This window comes from Xenopus laevis, chromosome 9_10L, assembly GCF_017654675.1.
Source record: "Xenopus laevis strain J_2021 chromosome 9_10L, Xenopus_laevis_v10.1, whole genome shotgun sequence".
NCBI classification, from domain to species: domain Eukaryota; kingdom Metazoa; phylum Chordata; class Amphibia; order Anura; family Pipidae; genus Xenopus; species Xenopus laevis.
Window position 1 is genome coordinate 132443054 of NC_054387.1, and position 24042 is coordinate 132467095.

The window sequence follows — 24042 nt, forward strand, 5'->3', positions numbered from 1 at the left end:
GAGCTTGTAATGTTTTATTAGCTTAATAAGAATTGCCCGCTGATATGAACGAATGGACACAGCACTGCTCACAGGAAACGTAAAAGTCAATATTCATGCATGTCTTTATTATTACAGTAGTACCCAATGTCATAAAGTCACCAAAATGGGTGCAATTTGCCATATTTTACCCACGCTTCATTGCTTCTTGCCAGGAATACCACAATTCAAAAATAGAAAAGGTGCATTGCACACTTTGCAGGAGAAAGATCAACATTTTATTGAGCACAAAGTTACATAATAAGCCCTACGCATTTCGACCATAAAGCGGTCTTCATCAGGGAAAAAAATATATACGAAAAGGCAAAAAAATTTGATTTTTCTCATGCAGAGTGTGCAATCTCCAATATAGATAATACTCATAAATAGAAAAGGTGGATTGCACACCCTTTCTCTCATCTGGACCCTGTTGTGTTGGGAGGAAAGATGATTTCCACTGTCTACAGCTCAGTCACAGTGTCCCCTTTTTCCAACAAAGATATTTGCACTGCTCTCAGACATTGTGGTATTCCTGAAAACAGTTAGAAGGTGAGGTGCTAATCCCACCAATAATGCTGCCCATTAAAGTCTCCAATACAGAAACTACTCAAAAATAGCAACTCTGCATGAGAAAAATCTCAATTTTATTGAGCATAAAATTACATAATAAGCCATATGCGTTTTGACCATAAAGTGGTCTTCATCAGGGGGAAAATATATACAAAGAGGCCGAAAGATCCTTATGTCTAAACAGGTTTTATATGAGTTACATCATTCAGTGTGAGAACATAAGCTCAGAAGGTTAAGGTATAAAACCCTTTTAGACACAAGGATCTTTCTGCATTTTTGTATATATTTTTCCGCTGATAGTCAAAACGCATAGGGCTAACTATGTAACTTTCTGCTCAATAAAATTGAGATTTTTCTCAGGCAGAGTTGCTATTTTTGAGTATTATCTGTATTGGAGACTTTAATGGGCAGCCTCTGTGGGATTAGCACCTCACCTTCTAACTGTTTTGAGGTCAGCAGTTGTTAGAAGGGAATTCATCCAGCCTGAGCCTTTCAACATTTACATCTTTATGGAAGAGCTGAGGTTTATTTCTTGAAGCAGAGATCAATTAAGATTTGGGCATGGCCCTCTTCACCTCTATCAGCAGTATTTTGTATGAAATCTCTATATTAAGGGGGTTATTTATCAAAGTCTGAATTTATCTCAATATTTTCTGAAAAAAACTCCGACCAAATCCGCAAGGGTTTTTTGGGCTAATTTATTAATACACTTTCCCGAAAATTTTGTTTGCGGGAAAAAATCAAATTTTCATGATTTTGTCAGATCTTTCATACAATTTTCAAAATTTTTTCGGATTTTTCACCCAAACCTTCGGGGTGTTGCCAAAAACCCAGCACACATCAAAAAATAATTGGGACTTCTCCCATTGACTTATATGCAACCTCGACAGGTCTGAGATGCTGGATTTTCAGATTCAGACTTTTCCATCCTCTGGGTTTACTAAATTCCGAAAAATTTGTGTGCATGTGCTTAACTATGGACTATGGAGAATAAAATTGGTAGAATTCATTTTGAATGTGTTGATTTGCCCACTAGAATGTTGCCCCTATCATTAAACTGCTGCTTTGTTAAACATTCCCATCATTAAATACAAACGGACTTCTTGTTGAAGATGTAGAAGGAATAAAAACCATGAACACTGCAGGATATTTCATAATCCATGAAAGAGGAACACGTGAAAATCCCACTGTCTTGTCGAACAGTCACAACATAACCAGCAGCATTATCTACATAATACACAATACATGATGTGCTTTCGATGGAGGTTTCTAAAGAAATAGTTCTTTTTGAACATTTTATTGAAATTAAATTTGTCTCTATAACATTAATATGCAGTGGCAATATTGTAAAACTCTTGTATTGGCCGAACCCCCGAATCCTCTATGAAAGATTCGGCCGAATACTGAACCAAATCCGAACCCTAATTTGCATATGCTAATTAGAGGGTGGGAAGGGGAAAAACAATTACTTCCTTGTTTTGTGACAAAAAGTCACACAGTTTCCCTCCCCACCCCGAATTTGCATATGCAAATTCGGATTCGGATCGGCTGGGCAGAAGGATTCAGCCAAATCCTGGACAAATCCCGAACCGAATCCTGGATTCAGTGCATCCCAAATCTCTATATACTGTATAAATAATATATCAGAAATGTGCAGCACTCCCAAAAATGTTGGTGCACAAGGTCAACCACAACTTTTTGTGGTCTATCATATAAAACATTCAAAAAGACCCAGCACTCTGGTATAATAATCTAGTATAATGCAATTGTATAGTAGAAAAAAGTTCACATACAAATATCAACATTTCAGTAAAAGGTAAAACAGAAATTTACTTCATAGATCAGATCCACATTCCTAGAGGAGAACTAAACCCTAAAAATGAATGTGGCTAGTGATGGCCGAATTTATTCGCCAGGCGCGATTCGACGCCGGCGTAAAAAAAAAAAACCTGATGCCGGCATCAAAAAAAATGAATGCCGATGTCAAAAACAAGACACTGGTGCCGTTTTGTGATTTATTGCACTTTCGCGAATTTCGCACATTTTTCTACGAAGCGACCCAAATTCGCCCATCACTAAATGTGGCTAAAAATGCCATTTTTATAATGATCTTATTGTACGAGGCTAAAGTTTCAGCTTGTCAATAGCAGCAATGATCCAGGACTTCAAACTTGTCACAGGGGGTCGCCATCTTGGAAAGTGTCTGTGACACTCACATGCTCAGTGGGCTGAAACTGAACTATTTACAAAGTGAATGGACAGGAATCAGTTACTAGTTTTTACCCCACACAAACCAAAGACTCCATTCTGATCTTCCCAAACAAATACATATAAGACCCATTTACTAAGTTTTTGGCCCTATTCATATTAGTATCACATGGGCATATTCTGTTTCAATCACCAGGACAGATAGTGAGTGTGCTACTTACTGTATGTGTTGGATATTATCTCATACTCACATTGAGCTTTCAGATATATCTAAAGAGGTGCACGGCCCAGCATCAGCAGAGGATTTAGGGGGAGCTGATGGACATAAATGCAAGACTGGTCCATTATATGGGTTAGATGAGGAAGGTAATGTTTCCAGTAGATGTTGGCCCTCTGTAACATTTACCATATAAATCCTATGCAACTTTCCCAGCGATTCCCTTAACTTTTATCAAGTGGGCTCATCTTCTTAATTTGGTCACACCGCAAAGACCACTTGAGAAAGGGTCCTTGCTGATAAAGTAGTGTTTAAATGTTTGGGATCACTAAGAAATAGGTTTATCATTTAGTAGAGAAATGATCTGAAGCATTCTTCTAAACTGTGCCTAATTTTGGGAAGAAACAGGAAGCTGGAGTACCCATTTGATGGACTAACTGCCACAATAACCAGATTCGACCCTACTGAACTCCTATCATTAGTGATGGGCGAATTTATTCGCCAGGCCTGAATTCGCTGTGAATTTGCGCGATTCGCCGCCAGCGAATAAATTCGCAAAACGCCCGCGAAAATTCGCGGAAAAAATTCGCCTGCATCAATTTTTTTTCCGAAAAAACGGGTGCCGGTGTAAAAAAAACGGGCAAATTTTTCGCCAAGCGAAATGGCGCAAATTCGCCCATCACTACCTATCATGATCATCCCTTATTTATGTAGCACATGCAGGTTACACAGTACTTTACTATAACTTATAGCTAATGATCATTAAACAAGCAAGGTTTATAGAATATAATTAGAATTCTATGCTTCCAAGAGATTATTATCTTTAGGATGAGGAAACAGTTGACACATAAGAATGATGAAGACTATTGGAAATTATTTGAAGTTGACGTCTAATCAATTACAGGGCATTATATACTTTCTAGGAGAAGTCTTACAATCAGGAATAGAAGACATTCATGAGAGGAGAAGGGAGATGAAGATCAGAAACAGAGATTAGGGAGGATGAAGGAGTGTATTTTGAAACCAGAGTTGAGATGAAGGAAGGGGATCCTTGGCTAAGGGACTTCAATATGAATGTCAGTATTTTGAATTTAATTCAAGAGGAGCCAGTGAAGAGATTTGGATAGGAAAGCAGCAGCTTAGGATCAGTAATATAAGTCATTTAAGATGGATGAGGCTAGCAACAGCATTGAGAACCTATAATTATTAAAGATGGTATATTGGAAAGCCTGCAAAGAGAAAGTTGCAGTAGTGAAGGCGGGAAATGATAAGAGACTGATAAGGATTAGGTTGTTTCTAAGAGGTAAGGGTATGTATAGCAATGTTGCAAAAATAAAAGATCTAGGATTCTGCAAGGGTTTGTATATGGGCTGTAAAAGACAGATGGGAGTCGAATATCTAGGCAGCACGACTGTGTGGTTGGGTGAAGATTTTAAAGGAGACATTCTGTATAAAAAATAAGGATGTATCAGTGCGTTATACTCATTTAGATATAGAAGAATTTCTCTTGAAAAGTAGTGTTTCAGGCTGTTTTATTGAATATTTCTGCAAAAACCCTAATAATCCCTCCCTTCTCTTCCACTTGCTGCTCCCTGAATTCCCAGGCTGTGCACTCAGCTCACTGCACTGTAGGACAGGAACCAATCAGCAGCTAGCAGGACCTGATAGGGAACTGAAGCCTGTCTGTGCTTGTGTGACTGCAGGGCTGTGATTGGCTGTCCCCCTCCTACTGTGCTTCTGGTAGGGACACGCCCACCCCTCATTTGAAACAGGGACAGCAACTTAGCAGATCTATAGGGAGTTCCAATAAAGGGTCCATTTTTAGTGATAATATAAATTTTGGCCCAAAATAAAACCAGTATCATATATTATTCATTATTGCCTATAATATGAGGGGGAATTTCACTTATCCTACAGTATATACATTTTTAAGGTACACATGAGCTGGAAAATATTTATGTTTTTTTCTTTAATTGTAGAAAAAAGAACATTGGGCAGGAGAATATAAATGAAGTTACCCCCCAGACTGTACAAGATCTTCTCTGGGCTCTCCTAAGGAAACTGATGGCTCTGGACAAGATATTTGTACAAGTTCAGGGTCAGAAGCTGATAGCACAGAAGAGGAAATATCTCAATATTTGGATTTGTATAGCAAAGAGAACTCTAATTCATCAATCCTTTAGACATTCTGTGTGTTCTCTTGCATTGCTCAGATATGTTTTTACAGCAGAATATCTTGTCAAAAATGTCCATGTGTCAGTTTGCTGTCCCACTGCTGCTCCCTGCTGGTGATGGTCCAGAATACACTTTTATGCTCTGGGCTATGAGAGACATTGTCAAGAGATGGAGACCCCACACTTTGACAGAAAGTAAAGGATTTATAGAAGAAAACCTGGTTCAAGTAGAAATGTCATTCTCAGTTTGTAACTTACGTTAATTCCTATGAGCAGTTTGTGAAATCATGGATAAAACAGTACATATTAGATACTTATACTAATTCACAAATTCTAGAAACTTTACAAACCGATCTTCTCTCTCGTATCTGTAATGATATCAGGGCAGTCCTTAATAATCCAGATACACTGGCCATTTCCACCGTTTCAGATTTTTTAGAAAGATTTGGTGAAATGTTAAAGAGCAAACTGGTTATTTCCCAAAATGTAATGGAAGTTGTTATTTTTCAAAACAAAGCAGTTATCCAGCAGTTTTCCAAATATATTGAGTTATTTCTCATGGACGCGGAGAAACAAGTCAGATTGGAAATTGAATCATCATGTATATATATAGCACTTTTCTGCTACTGGATGAGATCTATGTCACATTTATTTGCATGTGTCGCTATAGGAGTCCTGTGCCTCCGCTATATGGGAGAGCAGGTTCACTTTAATATGACGTGCATTCACCCAAGGTCAGGACAGGCTGAACTGTAATAACCCTCCCTGGGAAGTTCTCTGATGCTCAATACACATACACAGTGGTACGGTTGATGGATTTATTTGGCAGGACACTAGACCTTTAAATTTCAGTGATACAGGCAGCCTACCAGCCAGCAACTTCACTGAATAAATGCACCTATTGATCTCTGAACTGCTGAAGGGAATCCCCACTTATGTGGCAGTTGCTTCAAAGTCCTGAGAAGGACTCCCTTTGGCTTTCCGTGCCCTGAGAAGAGCGCGCTTTGTTCTTCAGAGCCCTGACAAGGACCCCCTTGCCTTCCACACCCTAAAGAGAGTGCGCTTTTCTGCCACTGGGGTTCCATATTAAGTTTCCCACACACAAACACTGGGAGTATGTACACTGTACTTGTAGTCTCTATCCCAGTAGCAAGAGGGGGGTTGTGGGTGCACTCCTAAGGCCATATAAAAAAATATTTAAATACAATCATCCCCTGTCTAAAAAAAGAAAAACACGGTTTTTTGTTACAAAGTTATGATCATAAAATTGGTAAGCCGCCATACCACATCAAGGTAATTACATTACACCTATTACACTCCACATTTAGCTTTTCCTTTTTCATCTCCCTCTAAATCTATACTCACACCTGTACTTATACTTATACTCACACACATACACACACAAGTGTGCACTTATATATACAACTTTACTTTGCCTTCATTATAGTCTCTTCACAATCACATTTTTTTTTTTTTTTTTAAATGGGCGTTGGTCTGGCCAGTCTCCCCTACAAAAGCCGCATATGCAGGTGGTGGGGGAGGATCTAGTCCAGATTGAAACCAAGGTTTTAAATTTTGATCACAGGTAAACAGTTTAGGGACCGCCGTATGGGGTTTACCTTGACGTGGTATGGCGGCTTACCAATTTTATGATCATAACTTTGTAACAAAAAACCCTGTTTTTCTTTTTTTAGACAGGGGATTATTGTATTTATATATATTTTTATATGGCCTTAGAAGTGCACCCACAACCCCCCTCTATCCCAGTAGCACTTCCTTCTTCCCAGAAGCACTTTCTCTCTCCCTCTTCCTTTCCTGTTGGGACTCCTCCCCCATACCTCCCAACTGTCCCTTTTTCGGAGGGACAGTCCCTCTTTTGACAGCTCAACCCGCAGTCCCTCATTTGTACTGGAAAGTCCCTCTTTTCTATGCACTGAACAGCCAGAAAAAGAAATAAAGTCTCTCACTTAATTGGCTTTTACCAGAGACCCCAGAACAGCTAACAGGTGCAAATAAGATACTTTGTAACAATTTTGAGACACAAAAACACAGTTTAGATAAGGAGAAGTATTTTCAAACTTTCATAACCTGCCAAATTTTGTAAAACAAACATGGTAATTAGGGGGTGTGGCCACAGAAAGGGGTGTGGTCAAAAAAATTGCTGCGCTACGTGCGGGAAAAAATTTTTTGTCCCTCTTTTTACTTCCAAAATGTTGGGAGGTATGTCCTCCCCCTCCTTACACAGAATCAATACAGAGAGACACAGCTCTCCTACATATAGAATCAGACCTTGCCAAACTCCCACTGAAACCAGAGGATGAGCTGTTTAAGAGAGTGTTTGGCTGTGGGAAGCAGTGTCCCACCCATACAAAGAATACCGCACATTCTACCCAGATTAGGCCATTCAACCTGACCCCAGCATCACAGCCTCAGAAAACTGGAAATATATTTTTAAACAGTTCCATAAGGAATTTTCAGAAAAATATAAGGCAAAACCAGCTGAACTGCCTGAAACATGGCTCCTGATAACAAAGGAACAGGCTCTCAACAGCCTTAAAGGGATCCTGTCATCAGAAAACGTGTTTTTTTCAAAATGAATCAGTTAATAGTTCTACTCCAGCAGAATTCTGCACTGAAATCCATTTCTCAATTTTATATTCAATTTTTTTATATTCAATTTTGAAATCTGACATGGGACTAGACATTTTGTCAATTTCCCAGCTGCCCCTGGTCATGTGACTTGTGCCTGCACTTTAGGAGAGAAATGCTTTCTGGCAGGCTGCTGTTTTTCCTTCTCAATGTAACTGAATGTGTCTCAGTGGGACATGGGTTTTTACTATTGAGTGTTGTTCTTAGATCTACCAGGCAGCTGTTATCTTGTGTTAGGGAGCTGCTATCTGGCTACCTTCCCATTGTTCTTTTGTTTGGCTGCTGGGGGGGGAAGGGAGGGGGGGTGATATCACTCTAACTTGCTGTACAGCAGTAAAGAGTGACTGAAGTTTATCAGAGCACAAGTCACATGACTTGGGGCAGCTGGGAAATGACCTACGGTTGGCCCCACTAGGAATACAGTAATAACACACACTCTATTGGTTAAACTAAATAACAGTTTATCTAAAATAAATGGGCACCTAATACAGGCAGGACTCCTAACCGGTGGCAATAGGGCCTCACTAACTAACTTGCTAGCGCAATCTGTCTAGCTAACTAAGGAAAAAGGTAAAGTCCTTTAATGTCCTTTAATACACAGCCTGTTTATCTTCAGCGCTCTTTAGGGTACTGTCCCTTTAAACAGGATACTCAGAATCCTCTTTCGATACTTCAGAGCTCTGTTTAGGTGAATCCAGCACATTCAGTGCGATTACCGACTGCTTTGGATGCTCAGATAGGAATCTCCTGCTGGTTGTTCCTCCAGTCTGTATTCCTCTCACACTCTCTGTCTCTCCAGGCACAGTATGTGGCTTCCCTGTGCAGCCTGATCCAAATGAATACTTGTGGTGCAGCCTCTCAGCTCTCTGGTCCCACCAGCAGCTCTCTTGCTTCCTTCTCTGTCCACCATGCGGCTCTCTATGCCAGGCTCTCTTCTTTTGCCAGTCTCTGTGACTTCCTTTTCCTGCCAGCCACTCACTAGCTGCTGTGTCACTTCCTGTTGCACTGAATAGCTGGTTGCTAGGTAACAGCTTACATCACACACACAGGCTCTCTGCCCTTACAGGGAAAAGTGCAATGATTTTGCACGGATTCCCTTCACTATTTTTCCTTGTATCAATATGACTCATTGTATTGCCCTTTTACTAACAAAATACCTGTCTTGTTTTTTAAAGATTTTTACTAAAATACAAATGAACAAAATACAAAATTCGGGAGGTTGTGGAAGCACTCTTAAAGGGGAAGGAAACCTAGTCGACGCAAACACCGTTTGTTGCCCACCCTCCCTCCTCCCCCCTGGCCTACCCGTCCCGCTGGGCACATGCCCCTAACTTGTTACTTACCCTTCTGCGCAGGTCCAGTCCAGGGAGTTCACAGACGACATCTTCTTCCACGCGATCTTCTTCCTGCTTTGACCGGCGCATGCGCAGTAGGATCATTTCGCCGGTACGATCTACTGCGCATGCACGTGACTTTTGGCGCATGCGCAGTAGATCCGTACCGGCGAAAAATGCCGTTCACAGCAGGAAGAAGATCGCGTGGAAGAAGATGTCGTCTGTGAACTCCCTGGACTGGACCTGCGCAGAAGGGTAAGTAACAAGTTAGGGGCATTTGCCCAGTGGGACGGGTAGGCCAGGGGGGAGGAGGGAGGTTGGGCAACGGGAGGGGGGGGTGGGGGGTTTGCGCCGACTAGGTTTCCTTCCCCTTTAAGGCTAAATTATCTGCTTATGAGACAAGGGACCAGGGAAGTGCATTGTAAGTAGCTCTTCCATTATTCTTAAATATAGCTGCTCAGGAGCAACTAAAGCAAGTTCAACTGGAGTCCCACGGGTTCTATCTATACTATCTGTTCAGCTGCCTGTTAGTAAGCAGCAAGTGTTTCTAAGCTCAGTAGTTACGTCATGTTGTATCAGCACAATTGGAGCAGTTCAAGTTTGGTTTGTTCCCAAATAGGAGAAATGGGCTAAAGTCCAATGGTATGGTATTGTCACGATCGCCGCCCGGAGCAGTTCCTGGAGCTCCGGGCGGCGCGTCCTCCCCTGCCAGCGTCGCTCCCAAAATGGCGGCGGCCATGGCCGCCACGTGGGTAGTGGCGCCGGCGCGATGACGTCGGCGCGATGACGTCAGCGCGATGACGTCAGCGCAAGGACGCCAATGACGTCACTATGGCGCCAAATTTGAAAATAAAAACGCTACCTAGATGCCAGAATGGCGCCCAAGTATAGGAAACATTTCCTGTGTGTATCCTGGATTCCCTGTGACTTTATATTACTAAATCTTGTTCCTGATTTATATCCTGACCCTTTGCCTGGACTTTGAACTTTGCTGATATCTGCCTGCCTGTGAACTCTTGCCTGGATTCCGACTACTCCTTTGATTAACCCTTTGGACACCGCGACCTTGCTCCCTCAAGAGGGCTTCCTCCTCGATCCTGACTACCTCCCTGGAGGGAGCTCCCGGCTCCTTGACAGGTATCAACTGTAATCCAACTTCAGGCACAGACAGGGATCCAAATAGTCAGAAACCAGAAAATTGTGTTTATGTGATAAGGTTGCACAGTGTTACTGAATTGCACACCTTGCTGAGATCAGTGAATTAGACTGTCAGCCCAAATGATTAAACAGCAGCAACTCTGAAGCCTCTTCATTTCCTTGTCTTTCAGGAGATCATACACTGGCAGATGCTGAATTGGCAGATGATGTTTTCAAATCTGCCTGATCAACAAACCTACTGACATCTAGAATACATGAATATCTGTGGGCATTGAAGTTCCCCCCTCTGTACTGAATTTCATATGATTTTATTGTCATGTATCAAGCCAACTTAAAACAATGGCCCTGTAGCAATTGTCTGAGAGACCCATGTAAATGGCTGCATTGCCTACTGTGCAGCACACAACAGAATTGGTATCTTTAAATCAAGCATCACGTAATTAAGAAAGACACAATGTATTGAGCTTTAACAGTTTTATTTCATTCTCACATTTTTATCAGCAGACAATCCTATATAAGCAAACTTTAAGTAACTGAGAAAAGCACAAAGTGGTTCATCCTCCGAATCCTCACTGCTTTCTATGTGGTTTTCATCCGCCGAATCCTCACTGCTTTCTGTGTTTTTCATCCGCCGAATCCTCACTGCATTCTATGTGTTTTTCATAATTCAAATCCTCACTGCATTCTATGAATATTTCATCCTCCGAATCCTCACTGCTTTCTATGTGGTTTTCATAATTCAAATCCTCACTGCATTCTATGAATATTTCATCCTCCGAATCCTCACTGCTTTCTGTGTGTTCTTCTTTATCTCTCATGGGAATTTCATAATTGCTGCAGAGATTCTCTTCAAATCTCATTGTTATCTCTTCAGTTTGTGGGGTTTTTTCCGTTGTATCACTTCTTTCTGTGTTTACCTTATCCTCAGTTTTCTCACTGCTTTCAGTGTTTTTCTTTTCATACTTAGTATCCTCATTGCTTTGTGTTTTCCTTTTCATCCGTTTTCTCAATGCTTTCAGTGTTTTCCTTTTCATCCTTAGTATCCTCACTGACTTCAGTGTTTTCCTTTTCATCCATAGTATCCCTACTACTTTCAGTGTATTCTTTTTCATCCTTAGTCTTCTCACTGCTTTCAGTGGTTTCCTTATCAACCTTAGTATACTTACTCCTTTCAGTGGTTTCATTTTCATCCTTAGTCTTCTCACTGCTTTCAGTGCTTTCCTTTTCATCATTAGTATCCTCACTGCTTCAGTGTTTTCCGTTTCATCCTCAGAATCCTCACTGCTTTCAGTGTTTTCATCCTCAGAATCCTCACTACTTTCAGTGTTTTCATTTTGATCCTCAGAATACTCACTGCTTTCATTGTTTTCATCAGAATCCTCACTGCTTTCAGTGTTTTCATTTTGATCCTCAGAATACTCACTGCTTTCATTGTTTTCATCAGAATCCTCACTACTTTCAGTGTTTTTATTCTCAGAATCCTCACTGCTTTCATTGTTTTCATCAGAATACTCACTGCTTTCATTGTTTTCATCAGAATACTCACTGCTTTCATTGTTTTCATCAGAATACTCACTGCTTTCAGTGTTTTTATTCTTAGAATCCTCACTGCTTTCATTGTTTTCATTTTCATGCTCAGAATACTCACTGCTTTTAGGGTTTTTCTCTTCATTGCTCCTATTTTTTTCACAGCTTTCTGTATTCTGCTCACCGTTTTCTCTTTCCCTGCAGCAGATTTTTCTAATGGCTCTCATCATCTTTCTCTTTTTGATGAGCATATTTCCTAATGAGAAAGTTTTTCTTACCGGTGTCTGTTTTCCTACCTGTGGCTTTCCACCGCCTGCAGTCATCTCGAATGTGACAGTATTTTTCTTTCTCTCTGTACTTTGTATTTTTTTGTGTTCTTCTAATTTGTTCTGTAAAAGAAGACAAAAATGAGTGTTAATTGCAGAAATTATAGCTATACCTAATGTTCTACTAATATCTAACAATGCAAATACCAGAGAAGAATAGATAATGTAATAAGTCCCATCCTACTATTTAGGAGAACTGACCTACATAAACATTTCTGAAAATGAGTGGCAGATGGCAGGACATTGTGAGTCTTGTACCTAACATATAATATAAATGCAGGTGCCAATGTTTGCTCTAGAACCATATTCTTGATAACATGTTTCAGGACTAGTATTGTCAAAAAGATTGTTTTTCCTTATTTAGAATCTGTTCCTTCCACACCTACAACAATCGTTCTATTTTGCATGAGCAAGGTTTTCATTCCAAAGTTATGTGAAGGGCCATGAATAGCATTTTTCTCCTTTTTATTACCCTAAATGTCACTGCTTTATTGTCATAATCAACTTCAATGGCTGCCCCAGCAGCTACAGAGCAGCTTATTTATATAAAATATACATGTTTCTTAGATAAACACACAGTTTGTACAGTGTGATGTAATAGGATAGTGTATAAAAAGCATATAAAACACTTTCTATTTTGGTGTTACTGGTCCTTTAAGCACAACCTCCACCTTTAATGACTATTTCAGGATTATCTCTTTTCCTGAAGACCAATAATGTGTAATAACTAATCAGTTTTTGTACATTTGAGATGATTCTATTCCTTACTTGGATGTACCCACTGCACAGTGTTTATATTACACATCTCTAAACAGTATCTCCAGTCAGGAAAAACATACTGGGGCTCATTTATAAACTTTGTGCAGTGCAGAATGATTCGCACAGTGAACATGTTTAGCTCAGGGCATGGTTATATGTATAAAGCAGGATAAGAGAGGTGCAGTTAATGTGCAAACAGAAGTGCACATTTTTATTTCACTGAGAATATCCCTAAGAGCTTTTTAAATATGGTACAATTGCAAACTGCAAATATTTATCTGCAGACTCTGGGGCAGATTTATCAAGGGTCTAATTAAAATTTTGAATTCAAATACTTTTTGAATTTTTTATGGCCAAAAGGAAGTTATCCAAGTTTGAATGGATCAAATTAGATTTTTGAGATTTATCCTTTAAGAACTCAAATTCGACTATTCGCCACCTAAAACCTGCCGAATTACTGTATAAGTCAATGGGAGAGGCCCAGGGATCAGTTTGGTGATGTTTGCAGCCTTCCTGACATTCAAGTTTTTTTCAGAGAAAAAACTCGAATTGAGATTTTAACACTCAAATCAAATTCAAATTTGACGCCAGTTTTGGTGTCGATCACATTCATCCGAGTTTAAAAAATTTGATTTTTTTAAAAAAATTTTTTTAGGGGAGTTGTAAAAAACTCATGAATTTGAAATTCGACCCTTGCAAGAAAAATATGCAAACAATCCAAACTATCGTTCCTTTTAGAATACATTTTACACCTGTGCACAGTGTATGAAACAAAAATTCTTATTGAAAAAGCTTCTTTCATGTAAAAGGGTCAAATTGAAAAATTGAATTTCTAAATTCGAATTTTGAGGTTTTTTTTAGTGTAATCGACTAGGGAATAGTTCAAATTCAATTCGAGTTTTTTAAAAAATTCAAAATTAGAATTTAGAAAATGATCATGGTTTGTCTCTTTAAAACTTCAACTTCGACTATTCACCATCTAAACCTGCTGAATATCTGTTTTAGCCTATGGGGGACCTCCTAGAACCAATTTGGAGTCATTTGGTGGACTTTGAAAAAAGTATTTTTTTTTTTTTTTTAAATGTTGACTCTAATTTTATTAAAATTTTTGGATACAGCCTATTCACCCGAAGTTTATTAGAACTGAAAAAATGTGATTTGAACGCTAATGAACTCACAACTCAAAGGAACTCAAATGAACTCAAGTAACCTCAAATGAATTCGAATGAACTCTAATGAACTTTTACCCTTCAATAACTCCCTAATTAATACTAATACCCTGCTGTTACTCTCTAATTCATAATAATACCCTGCAATAACTCCCTAATTAATAATGATACCCTGCAGTAACTCCCTAATTAATGATAATAATTTTGTTACATGACATAATTATTTTGATATTCGAGAGCACAAACAAGATTTCCTTTGCAAAACTGAAATAGCTTTTACAAGCCTTCCAAATTATTTAGCATTCCAAAAAAATATGTCTGTATCCTTACGTTTTTTCTCCATAGTAAACAGTTCTTTATAAGACGAAACATATTGTCTAATATGTAGTCTCAAAAGTCCAATAAAGTTGTTTCTGTTAGCAAGCTAACAGCTCTCTGACTTGACAAATCAAATCTGACTCTGGATTGGCTTGTGTGCTCTAAAGCTGCACAGACCAATATGATGTCATAATGGTCTGTGTGCTCTATGATGTCATAATGGTCTGTGAGCTCTATGATGTCATAATGGTCTGTGAGCTCTAGAGCTGCATAGACTGTGATGACATCATAATTACATAATCATTTTACCAGTTAATCTCATTGTGGGAGATGATGTAATGATGAATAAATTCAAATGAACTCTAATGAACTCACAACTCAAAGGAACTCAAATGAACTCAAGTAACCTCAAATGAATTCGAATGAACTCTAATGAACTCGAATTACCTCAAATGAATTTGAATGAATATCGATGGGCGAATTTGTCCTGTATCGCTTAGCCAAAATGCGAAACGCAAATTATGACGCCCGCAACAATTTTGACGCATGCCTATTTTGTCCAAATGCATTAAAGCCAATGGGTGTCAGAATAATTTAGACGCACGTCAGAATAATCGTCAAAACTGTTGCAAATTTGAATGAATGGTAATGGGCGAATTTGTCCCATTTCGCTTCACCGAAACACGAAATATGACGCCCATGTCAATTTTGACGCGCGTCTATTTTGTACAAATGCATTAAAGCCAATGGGCGTCAGAATAATTTAGACGCGTGTCAGAATAGTCGTGGGCGTCTTATGTGCAATGAGGAATTGCAATTTACCCTGTGATAACTCCCTAATTAATAATACCCTGCAATAACTCCATAATTAATAATAATACCCTGCTGTAACTCCATAATTAATAATAATACCCTGCAATAACTCCATAATTAATAATAATACCCTGCTGTAACTCCATAATTAATAATAATACCCTGCTGTAACTCCATAATTAATAATAATACCCTGCTGTAACTCCATAATTAATAATAATACCCTGCTGTAACTCCTATTAATAATAATACCCTGCTGTAACTCCCTAATTAATAATAATACCCTGCTGTAACTCCATAATTAATAATAATACCCTGCTGTAACTCCATAATTAATAATAATACCCTGCTGTAACTCCCTAATTAATAATAATACCCTGCTGTAACTCCATAATTAATAATAATACCCTGCTGTAACTCCATAATTAATAATAATACCCTGCTGTAACTCCATAATTAATAATAATACCCTGCTGTAACTCCATAATTAATAATAATACCCTGCTGTAACTCCATAATTAATAATAATACCCTGCTGTAACTCCCTAATTAATAATAATACCCTGCTGTAACTCCATAATTAATAATAATACCCCTGCTGTAACTCTAATTAATAATAATACCCTGCTGTAACTCCATAATTAATAATAATACCCTGCTGTAACTCCCTAAATTAATAATAATACCCTGCTGTAACTCCCTAATTAATAATAATACCCTGCTGTAACTCCATAATTAATAATAATACCCTGCTGTAACTCCATAATTAATAATAATACTCTGCTGTAACTCCATAATTAATAATAATACCCTGCTGTAACTCCATAATTAATAATAATACCCTGCTATAACTCCATAATTAATAATAATACCCTGCTGTAACTCCATAATTAATAATAATACCCTGCTGTAACTCCATAATTAATAATAATACCCTGCAATAACTCCATAATTAATAATAATATTCTGCTGTAACTCCATAATTAATAATAATACCCTGCTGTAACTCCATAATTAATAATAATACCCTGCTGTAACTCCATAATTAATAATAATACCCTGCTGTAACTCCATAATTAATAATAATACCCTGCTGTAACTCCCTAATTAATAATAATACCCTGCTGTAACTCCATAATTAATAATAATACCCTGCTGTAACTCCATAATTAATAATAATACTCTGCTGTAACTCCATAATTAATAATAATACCCTGCTGTAACTCCATAATTAATAATAATACCCTGCTGTAACTCCATAATTAATAATAATACCCTGCTGTAACTCCCTAATTAATAATAATACCCTGCTGTAACTCCATAATTAATAATAATACCTTGCTGTAACTCCATAATTAATAATAATACTCTGCTGTAACTCCCTAATTAATAATAAAACCCTGCTGTAACTCCCTAATTAATAATAATACCCTGCTGTAACTCCCTAATTAATAATAATACCCTGCTGTAACTCCCTAATTAATAATAATACCCTGCTGTAACTCCCTAATTAATAATAATACCCTGCTGTAACAGGCCTTAGGTAGTTGATGGATATCACATTGTAACAAGCACCTAATGAAGGATATCTATATCTGAAACATGTTGTGTGAAAAAATAAAGATACACTGAATTTGCTGTGGTTCTCCAGAGTTTATTTGAACCCTAATTAATAATAATACTCTGCTGTAACAGACCTTAGGTAGTTGATGGATATTTGTATGTGGGTCTGTGTGGAGGAATCATTCCATGCATGGAGGATATGTGTTTTGTTTTCCTCCAAGTTAAAAATGTCATTATATTAAATGCTTCACATTAATAGTAACAGTAATGTTTCACTAAAAATCCATCAGTCAATTGCAGTAACTTCCAACCACGTACCTGCCAACATTAGGAAACTAGAAAGAGGGACATAGTTAATGTCCAGTTATGCATGGTGCTGAAATTTCACCTATGCCCACCTTTTAGCCACACTCCAAAAAAAAAAACCCATTAAAAAATCCAGACATGCCGGTGAATTCACATCTGAAATGGCCAATGAGTACGCCGTTAACTTTCAGTAAAATCACTTATTCCATGAAAGTTCTCCTTTGTACGTAATGAAATGATTTCTGGACTTCACCCTGTTAAGTTAAGGGAGAAGGAGGACGTGACTGCTCCTACTGATCTAGAGTGGAGACTACTGATTCGAATGGCCATGATTGAAAGGTGTTAGACAATACTCTTTATGGATAAATATTAAGGGCAAAAAGAAACTGTTCAGAACTGGAAGTTTGTGACAGACAACTAAATATCTTGTGGAGCAAATGAAAGAGAAGAAATACAAGTGGTCATGTGCAGGGCAGGGGGAAAACTGCAAAAAGTGGACAAAAGGGGTCATTTACTATGTGCTACAAAACGGAGTGTGGAATAATATCTCCAGCACAGTATCCTATATTCGCAAAGGGTGTTGGGAGTCCCACCAAAAATCTCATAGCTGTGTAGATCCATCTGATCAAAAATTCTCAGTGTTATTATTCTTCTTGACTTCATGTTGGTTTGTTTCACTATAAGTTACTGTTTGTAATCTCCCCTTGATGCCAGTGCCGTAACTAGAGGGGGGCGGGCCCTGGTGCATGACGCGCAGCCCCTCCCCCCCTGTACACGACGGCATTCACTGGTGATCGGGCTGCCGGGGGGCCCTAAGGGGGTGCGGGCCCTGGTCCGCTCGCACCCCCTGCTCCCCCCGGTAGTTCCGCCACTGCTTGATGCACATTGTCCTTATCTGAAGGATATTCTGATGCTTTATGAATAAACCAGTATAACAATAATACTATAGGCCCTCCTTAGAGGTCCCAGATTGTTGTAGGTTTTTATCCTCTGTTTTGGGGTGCCACATTTTCTGGGAGAAAAAAGCAGCTTAGCTATTAATAAAGAAGGCATAAAGCACCATTCAGACCAGGTCTGGGGCCGACTTGGGTAGAGGAGGACCCCTCTTTGTTGCCTCTGTCCAATGGTGTAACTACACAGATCCACCTCTGTGAGTCCTGGTGCACACTGAACTGCATATCCTACTCGCTCTGAAGTAGGAGGTGGGCATTTCTATGCAAATACCCTCACCCTAGCACAGAAAGAACTGAGGGATGTGTAACACTAATTTGGGCTAGGCAAACCACAGCTAGTGATATGAGCATGGTTACAGTGGACACACACTTCAGGATCAGGACTTCAGAGTAGATAAAGGTAGAAGAATTGTGGTAGGGCTCAATAGTCCTTAATTAGAACCCACTATTTCAACAGTCCACAGTCCTTCAATCAACAGATAAAGCTGCACTCTAGGCATCCCATAGTCCATAGAGAAGCTATAGAAATGTCAGGATGGGATCCCATCATCAGGGTCCTTTCCACAAGATCTATGACCAAGGGGGGTCACACAGTTAAAAAGGAATAGTCCCAGCTGGGACATCTTCATCCTACCATCCATCCCAACCGATATCCGCCATCTTGGGGAAGGGTTGCACCCACAGCCGCAGGGTGATAGGGCAAACAGATTAGCAATCCGCACACTGGATCCAGTCAGAGCCATAGTCCAGATCAGAAACAATAGCATCACTCTGTCTCCAATAAAGTTTTCTCTCAGAAATGGCAGCAGTGACGTGGCATCAGCACCCGCCTCCTCTTCAAGTGCGCCAAAGTATTCTTCTGCCCAAAATGGAGCCAGGGAATTTACACGCCCTCAGGAATGAGTGACAAGGCGCAGGCCAATAAGGGTAATGCAGGAAAACCTCCAAGCCCGAACCCACGGCCAAATACTTTGCGCCAAAAATGCAGGACTGCATTTCCCAAGTGGAGAGATAAATAGGTGAGTGCTGATTGGCTGCTTTACATTGGATACATGATTGTGTATGTTCTATAGTTCTGCTTCTATAGTGTCCCGCTCATCCCTAACACAACTCTTGTATCACCACATGTACAGCCAATAACTGACCCCTCCCTGAGTGCTGCAGCCAAACTCCCCCTGTACTGTGTTACTTGCCTGGGTCTCCGACCCCCACACTCCCTTCTCTCACTCACCTGCCCATATTATACCCGGGGCTCCCTTATTTCTCTGGGGGAAGGATTTCTATTGATCCCCAACAATTGGCACAAATGTCAGGGAGAGAAATGAAGCGGAGCCTTTCCGGGAGCGGGAGTGACTTCCCAGGAGCTGCTCTGGGCAATATATGCAGCAGCCAATAGAATGAGAATCAGCGGCACAGACACGCCCACTTACTGGGGCCCCTGATCCCATACAAACTGGGCCCATTTCTACTTAGAGCCAATAGAAATATGATCCCAATATTCAGCCTCGGGAAACACAGGCACCTCCGCACTACAGGTTAGAGAGGGACAGTGTTCCTCCAGAAACAAAGTTTCATGAGGACGGGGAAAACAGAAAAGATTATATAGTGTAGTATCTGCACTGTAGACCAGGAACCAATCAGCAGCTAGCAGGACCTGATAGGGAACTGAAGCCTGTCTGTGCTTGTGTGACTGCAGGGCTGTGATTGGCTGTCCCCCTCCTACTGTGCTTCTGGCAGGGACCGTTAGGACACGCCCACCCCTCATTTGAAACACAGACAGGGACCAGAGAACATCTATAGGGAGCTCCAATAAAGGGGCTATTTTTAAAGATAATATTAATTTTTAGCCCCATGTAAAAGCAACATCATATATTACTTATAATTGCCTACACAATTAGTTTTTTTTTTAATTTATTTATCCTATATGTCTCCTTTAAAGGTATTAGTCAGTCACAAATAAACACACAGCATGGCATTAATATAAGAGTATCAGGAAAGGACATTTCTACTGTCATTATAGTCATCTAGAATGTAATGAGGGAGCTGTTTTTGTAGTGAGCCTCTTAGTTCTATTCCTGCCACAACTGCAAGGGGATTGGATAGGCTAGAGAAGGGGTCCCCATCCTTTATTACTCATGAGTTACATTCAAATGTAAAAATAGTTGGGGATCAACACAAGAATGAAATAAAGTTCCTGGAGGTGCCACATAAGGACTGTGATTGGCAGGGGTCCCCTATCTGGAGAGGCTTTGTTTGGTAATACTCATGGTTTTATGTGTGAGGCATGGGGACATTTTCTCAAAAGGTTTTATCTGATGAAAAAAAATCTTTTACAGACCTCCATAAAAAAAGTCTCTTATTTAACACAGTTCAGAGATTTGCAAAGCAGAATTTGTAATATAAAAAACCTAAAAAAAAACTGGAAAACATAGGAAATATGAAAAAAAACCTAATTTTGTAGGCAATTATAAGTAATATATGGTGTTGCTTTTACATGGGGCTAAACATTAATATTATCTCTAAAAATAGCCCCTTTATTGGAGCTCCCTATAGATGTTCTCTGGTCCCTGTCTGTGTTTCAAATGAGGGGTGGGCGTGTCCTAACGGTCCCTGCCAGAAGCACAGTAGGAGGGGGACAGCCAATCACAGCCCTGCAGTCACACAAGCACAGACAGGCTTCAGTTCCCTATCAGGTCCTGCTAGCTGCTGATTGGTTCCTGTCCTACAGTGCAGTGAGCTGAGTGCACAGCCTGGGAATTCAGGGAGCAGCAAGTGGAAGAGAAGGGAGGGATTATTAGGGTTTTTGCAGAAATATTCAATAAATCAGCCTGAAACACTACTTTTTTTAAGCACAATTCTTCTATATCTAAATGAGAATAATACTAGTACAGTGTTATTTTTCTAACACAAAATGTCTCCTTTAACATCATACAGCACCTCTTCTGATAACCAGCCCTTCAAACTTGTACTTTACAAATAACCACCCTGTGCTTTCACATTACTGCAGCCTTTTATAGGAGTCAGAACTCCCACCATGCACTGCAGCATTCCCTTTAAATTCCAGGAAGTGCCGCTCACCTGCCTCTTAAGAGGTGCAAACCATCACACACGGCTGCATCACAGGTATAGTAAAATGTTTAACTTTAAAGCTGCACTTGCAATTAAGCTGCATTTTAAAATTCTTCACCACAATATAGCTAACACAAATGCATTACATTTCTTGTACGTGTGTGTACACTGTAGTATTTGCCTTACACAGTTAAATGTAACACAAAATACAAGTAAGGCATTAACACAAACTAATTAATTAAATGCATGGATCGCAGGTGCTGACAGATTTAGAGTAAAAAAAGTAAAAGTGCATTAGGTGGAAAAGTAACAGGAATTATAACATTCAGCCAGTATAGGTCTGTCAGTCCATGTGAACGCTTGCATTAAAACCAGTGTGACAGATTTGAGTACATATTACAAACAGAATAAAGCAGCACCATTCACATCTCCACATTATGCAAACAAAATGTGCATCCAAGCCTGGAATTGAAAAGTAAAATCCCGCTTTAAAGGCACTGGGAGCAACATCCAAGGGTTTTTTGGTTGGTTCAATGTTCCCCCTCCAGTTTAACCAGTTGATGAGCAGCTTTACTGGGACTTCAGCTTTCCCCTCTAGGTGTAATTCCCAGTAAAGGCACAAGAAGATGGGATAGAGTTGTTCCCCCCAGCAAATGAATCCCCTCATGGCTGTACTTGGACTTACTCTTAAGGGGGAAAATCTTGCAGACAAGAGAAGATGTCACATGATTGATTATGTGAGATAATAAGCGGTTATTTCTCGATTTTCCTTCAATTTTGGTTGCACACTTTGTCTTTTAGGCTAATGCCATGCTGAAATAAGTAGGCCGAGAAGCAGTCCCTATGTTGGCATTAGCCTCCTACCTTGCCTGCATCTGGATCCATTGTGTAGGCCCGGGTGTAGTCAGATGCAGCAGATATTGGTGCCAAAAAGTTAGTTTGCATTTCAGTGCCAGAATGCAAATTCTCACGGTCCAACACAATGAATCCCGGGTACAGGCAGGACAGGAGACCAATACAAATGTAATGGTCAGATTTTCAGCCTGTGTATTTCAGCTGGTGATGTTCATCCCCATGTGGCATTAGCCTTAGTGGACATGGCTACAATTATTGCTTGATTTCTTTGCTCTTTCTGCACAAATCTCTATGTATCGAATCCACTGCTGGAGCCCAAATAAATGAGCTGTTTAATCCTTACTATATCTATACTGTTACACAGATTCTAAAAGAAACACACATTTAGAATAAAACAGGTGTGTGTTTTTAGCTTTCGGAGTTTAGTCGTCTGAGGTTGCAGCTGTTAGAAAAGGAAATGAGAATATTTGCAGAATATGGACATGGAAAGAACGTCCAACACTATTTCAGTCATGGAAAGTGAAAGTGAAACAAAATAAAGCAGTCTCCAGGAAAATACTTCCCAGAAATGATTCCACCATTGTCCTGCCCCGAACTAAATCTGTCCCTATAAATAACCAGACAGACCCCCCTACCCACACTTGCTTTACTGAGCCGCCAACAGCAGTTTGGGAAGGGAACACTGTCTGTATGAAGGTAAGGGATTTCACTTCCATAATGAACATTATTATGCTGTAATATTGATAAGGCCTGGACTGCATACCTCCCAACTGTCCCTTTTTCAGAGGGACAGTCCCTCTTTTGACAGCTCAACCCGCAGTCCCTCATTTGTACTGGAAAGTCCCTCTTTTCTCTGCACTGAACAGCCAGAAAAAGAAACAAAGTTTCTCACTTAATTGGCTTTTAGCAGAGAGCCCAGAACAGCTAACAGGTGCAAATAAGATACTTTGTAACAATTTTGAGACACAAAAACACAGTTTAGATAAACTTTCATAACCTGCCAAATTTAGTAAAATAAACATGGTAATTAGGGGGTGTGGCCACAGAAAGGGGTGTGGTCAAAAAATTGCTGCGCTACGTGCGGGAAAAAATTTTTTGTCCCTCTTTTTACTTCCAAAATGTTAGGAGGTATGGGACTGGCAATCTGTGGATTCTGGCAAATGCCAAAGGGGCTGCTGTAAGATGCCATAGACACTCACTATATATTGGGCTGTCCCAGTCCTGACCAAATGCTGAGAACAATATAGAGGCCAAGTACCCTAACGAAATATCAGATATGCAGAAAAGAAAGGGCATTTATTTGGTAGGTGTACAATTAATATGTCACTCTTTTAAATGAGAAAGATGGTACCAACAAAACCGTTTTTAGCATTGCCATTTGTATTGAGAAGCGCTCTAGATCATCTGTAGAGTGATTAAACTAGCACACATACCTCCCAACCTTTTGGAAACAAAAAAAGTTGTGCGTAGGGTGTCTATTTTTTTTGACCACGCCCATTTTATGGCTACCCCTCCTAATTATCATGTTCATTTTACAAAATTTGTCAGGTTATGAAAATGTGAACAGATTTGTGTTTTTTCAGTTGTCAGTTTTGCTAACGAAGGTGAATTGTGAATCTAACTTTTCCCAAGGGACCTGTTATCTTATATTATTACAATTACTTATCTTGAAATTGTTACAAAAGTATCTTATCTGCAGCTGTGGCTGTTCTGGGCTCTCTGCCAAAAGCCAATTAAGTTAGAAACTGTTTATTTTTGTGGCTGTACAGTGCAGAGAATATCGGGAATTTCCAGTACAAATGCGGGACTGCGGGTTGAGCTGTCAAAAGAGGGACTGTCCATCTAAAAATGGGACATTTGAGAGGTATGCAAACAGAAGAGATTTATTTATACTTAGCACAGTCACTGAGGGACCCTCCATAAAATTACTCAGCAGTAATTCCAACATGAACTCTGAAGTCCAGGCAGAAGTCAAAGAGCCTCCCCCCAAACAAAAATGTATAGATACACAGAATGTAAGTATATACATTTTATCAGCTGACATACTATATATATG

General features: G+C 39.6%; 2 protein-coding genes across 3 annotated transcripts in view; one reads left to right on the forward strand and one right to left on the reverse strand.

The window, feature by feature from the left end:
• Positions 1 to 10824: 10824 nt before the first annotated feature.
• LOC121398135 (lisH domain-containing protein C1711.05-like) lies at positions 10825 to 14551 on the reverse strand. The gene is made up of 2 exons (XM_041576785.1): positions 14440 to 14551; positions 10825 to 12244 (listed from the first exon to the last, which is right to left on the reverse strand). The coding sequence occupies exons 1-2, from the start codon at positions 14479 to 14481 to the stop codon at positions 10934 to 10936; spliced, it is 1353 nt and encodes a 450-aa protein (XP_041432719.1). The 5' UTR covers positions 14482 to 14551; the 3' UTR covers positions 10825 to 10933.
• Positions 14552 to 21073: 6522 nt separating this feature from the next.
• Positions 21074 to 24042, forward strand: part of LOC108703954 (up-regulator of cell proliferation) — a 15919-nt gene continuing 12950 nt past the window's right edge. The window contains exon 1 of one of the 2 annotated variants that reach the window (XM_018240266.2): positions 21074 to 21185. In XM_018240266.2, coding sequence (XP_018095755.1) covers positions 21097 to 21185 — 89 coding nt within the window. In that variant the 5' untranslated portion in view covers positions 21074 to 21096. Of the gene's footprint in view, positions 21186 to 22560; positions 22683 to 24042 lie in introns of those variants that run through there. The other variant, XM_041576222.1, reaches the window with a different exon arrangement.

Bases quoted from the DNA above. Each gene is read 5' to 3' on its own strand.
- LOC121398135 (XM_041576785.1), bottom strand. From the start codon at position 14,481: ATGTTTCGTCTTATAAAGAACTGTTTACTATGGAGAAAAAAC. The intron at 12,245-14,439 runs GTAAGGATACAG...CTTCTTTTACAG, and splicing joins GTTTACTATGGAGAAAAAAC to AACAAATTAGAAGAACACAA.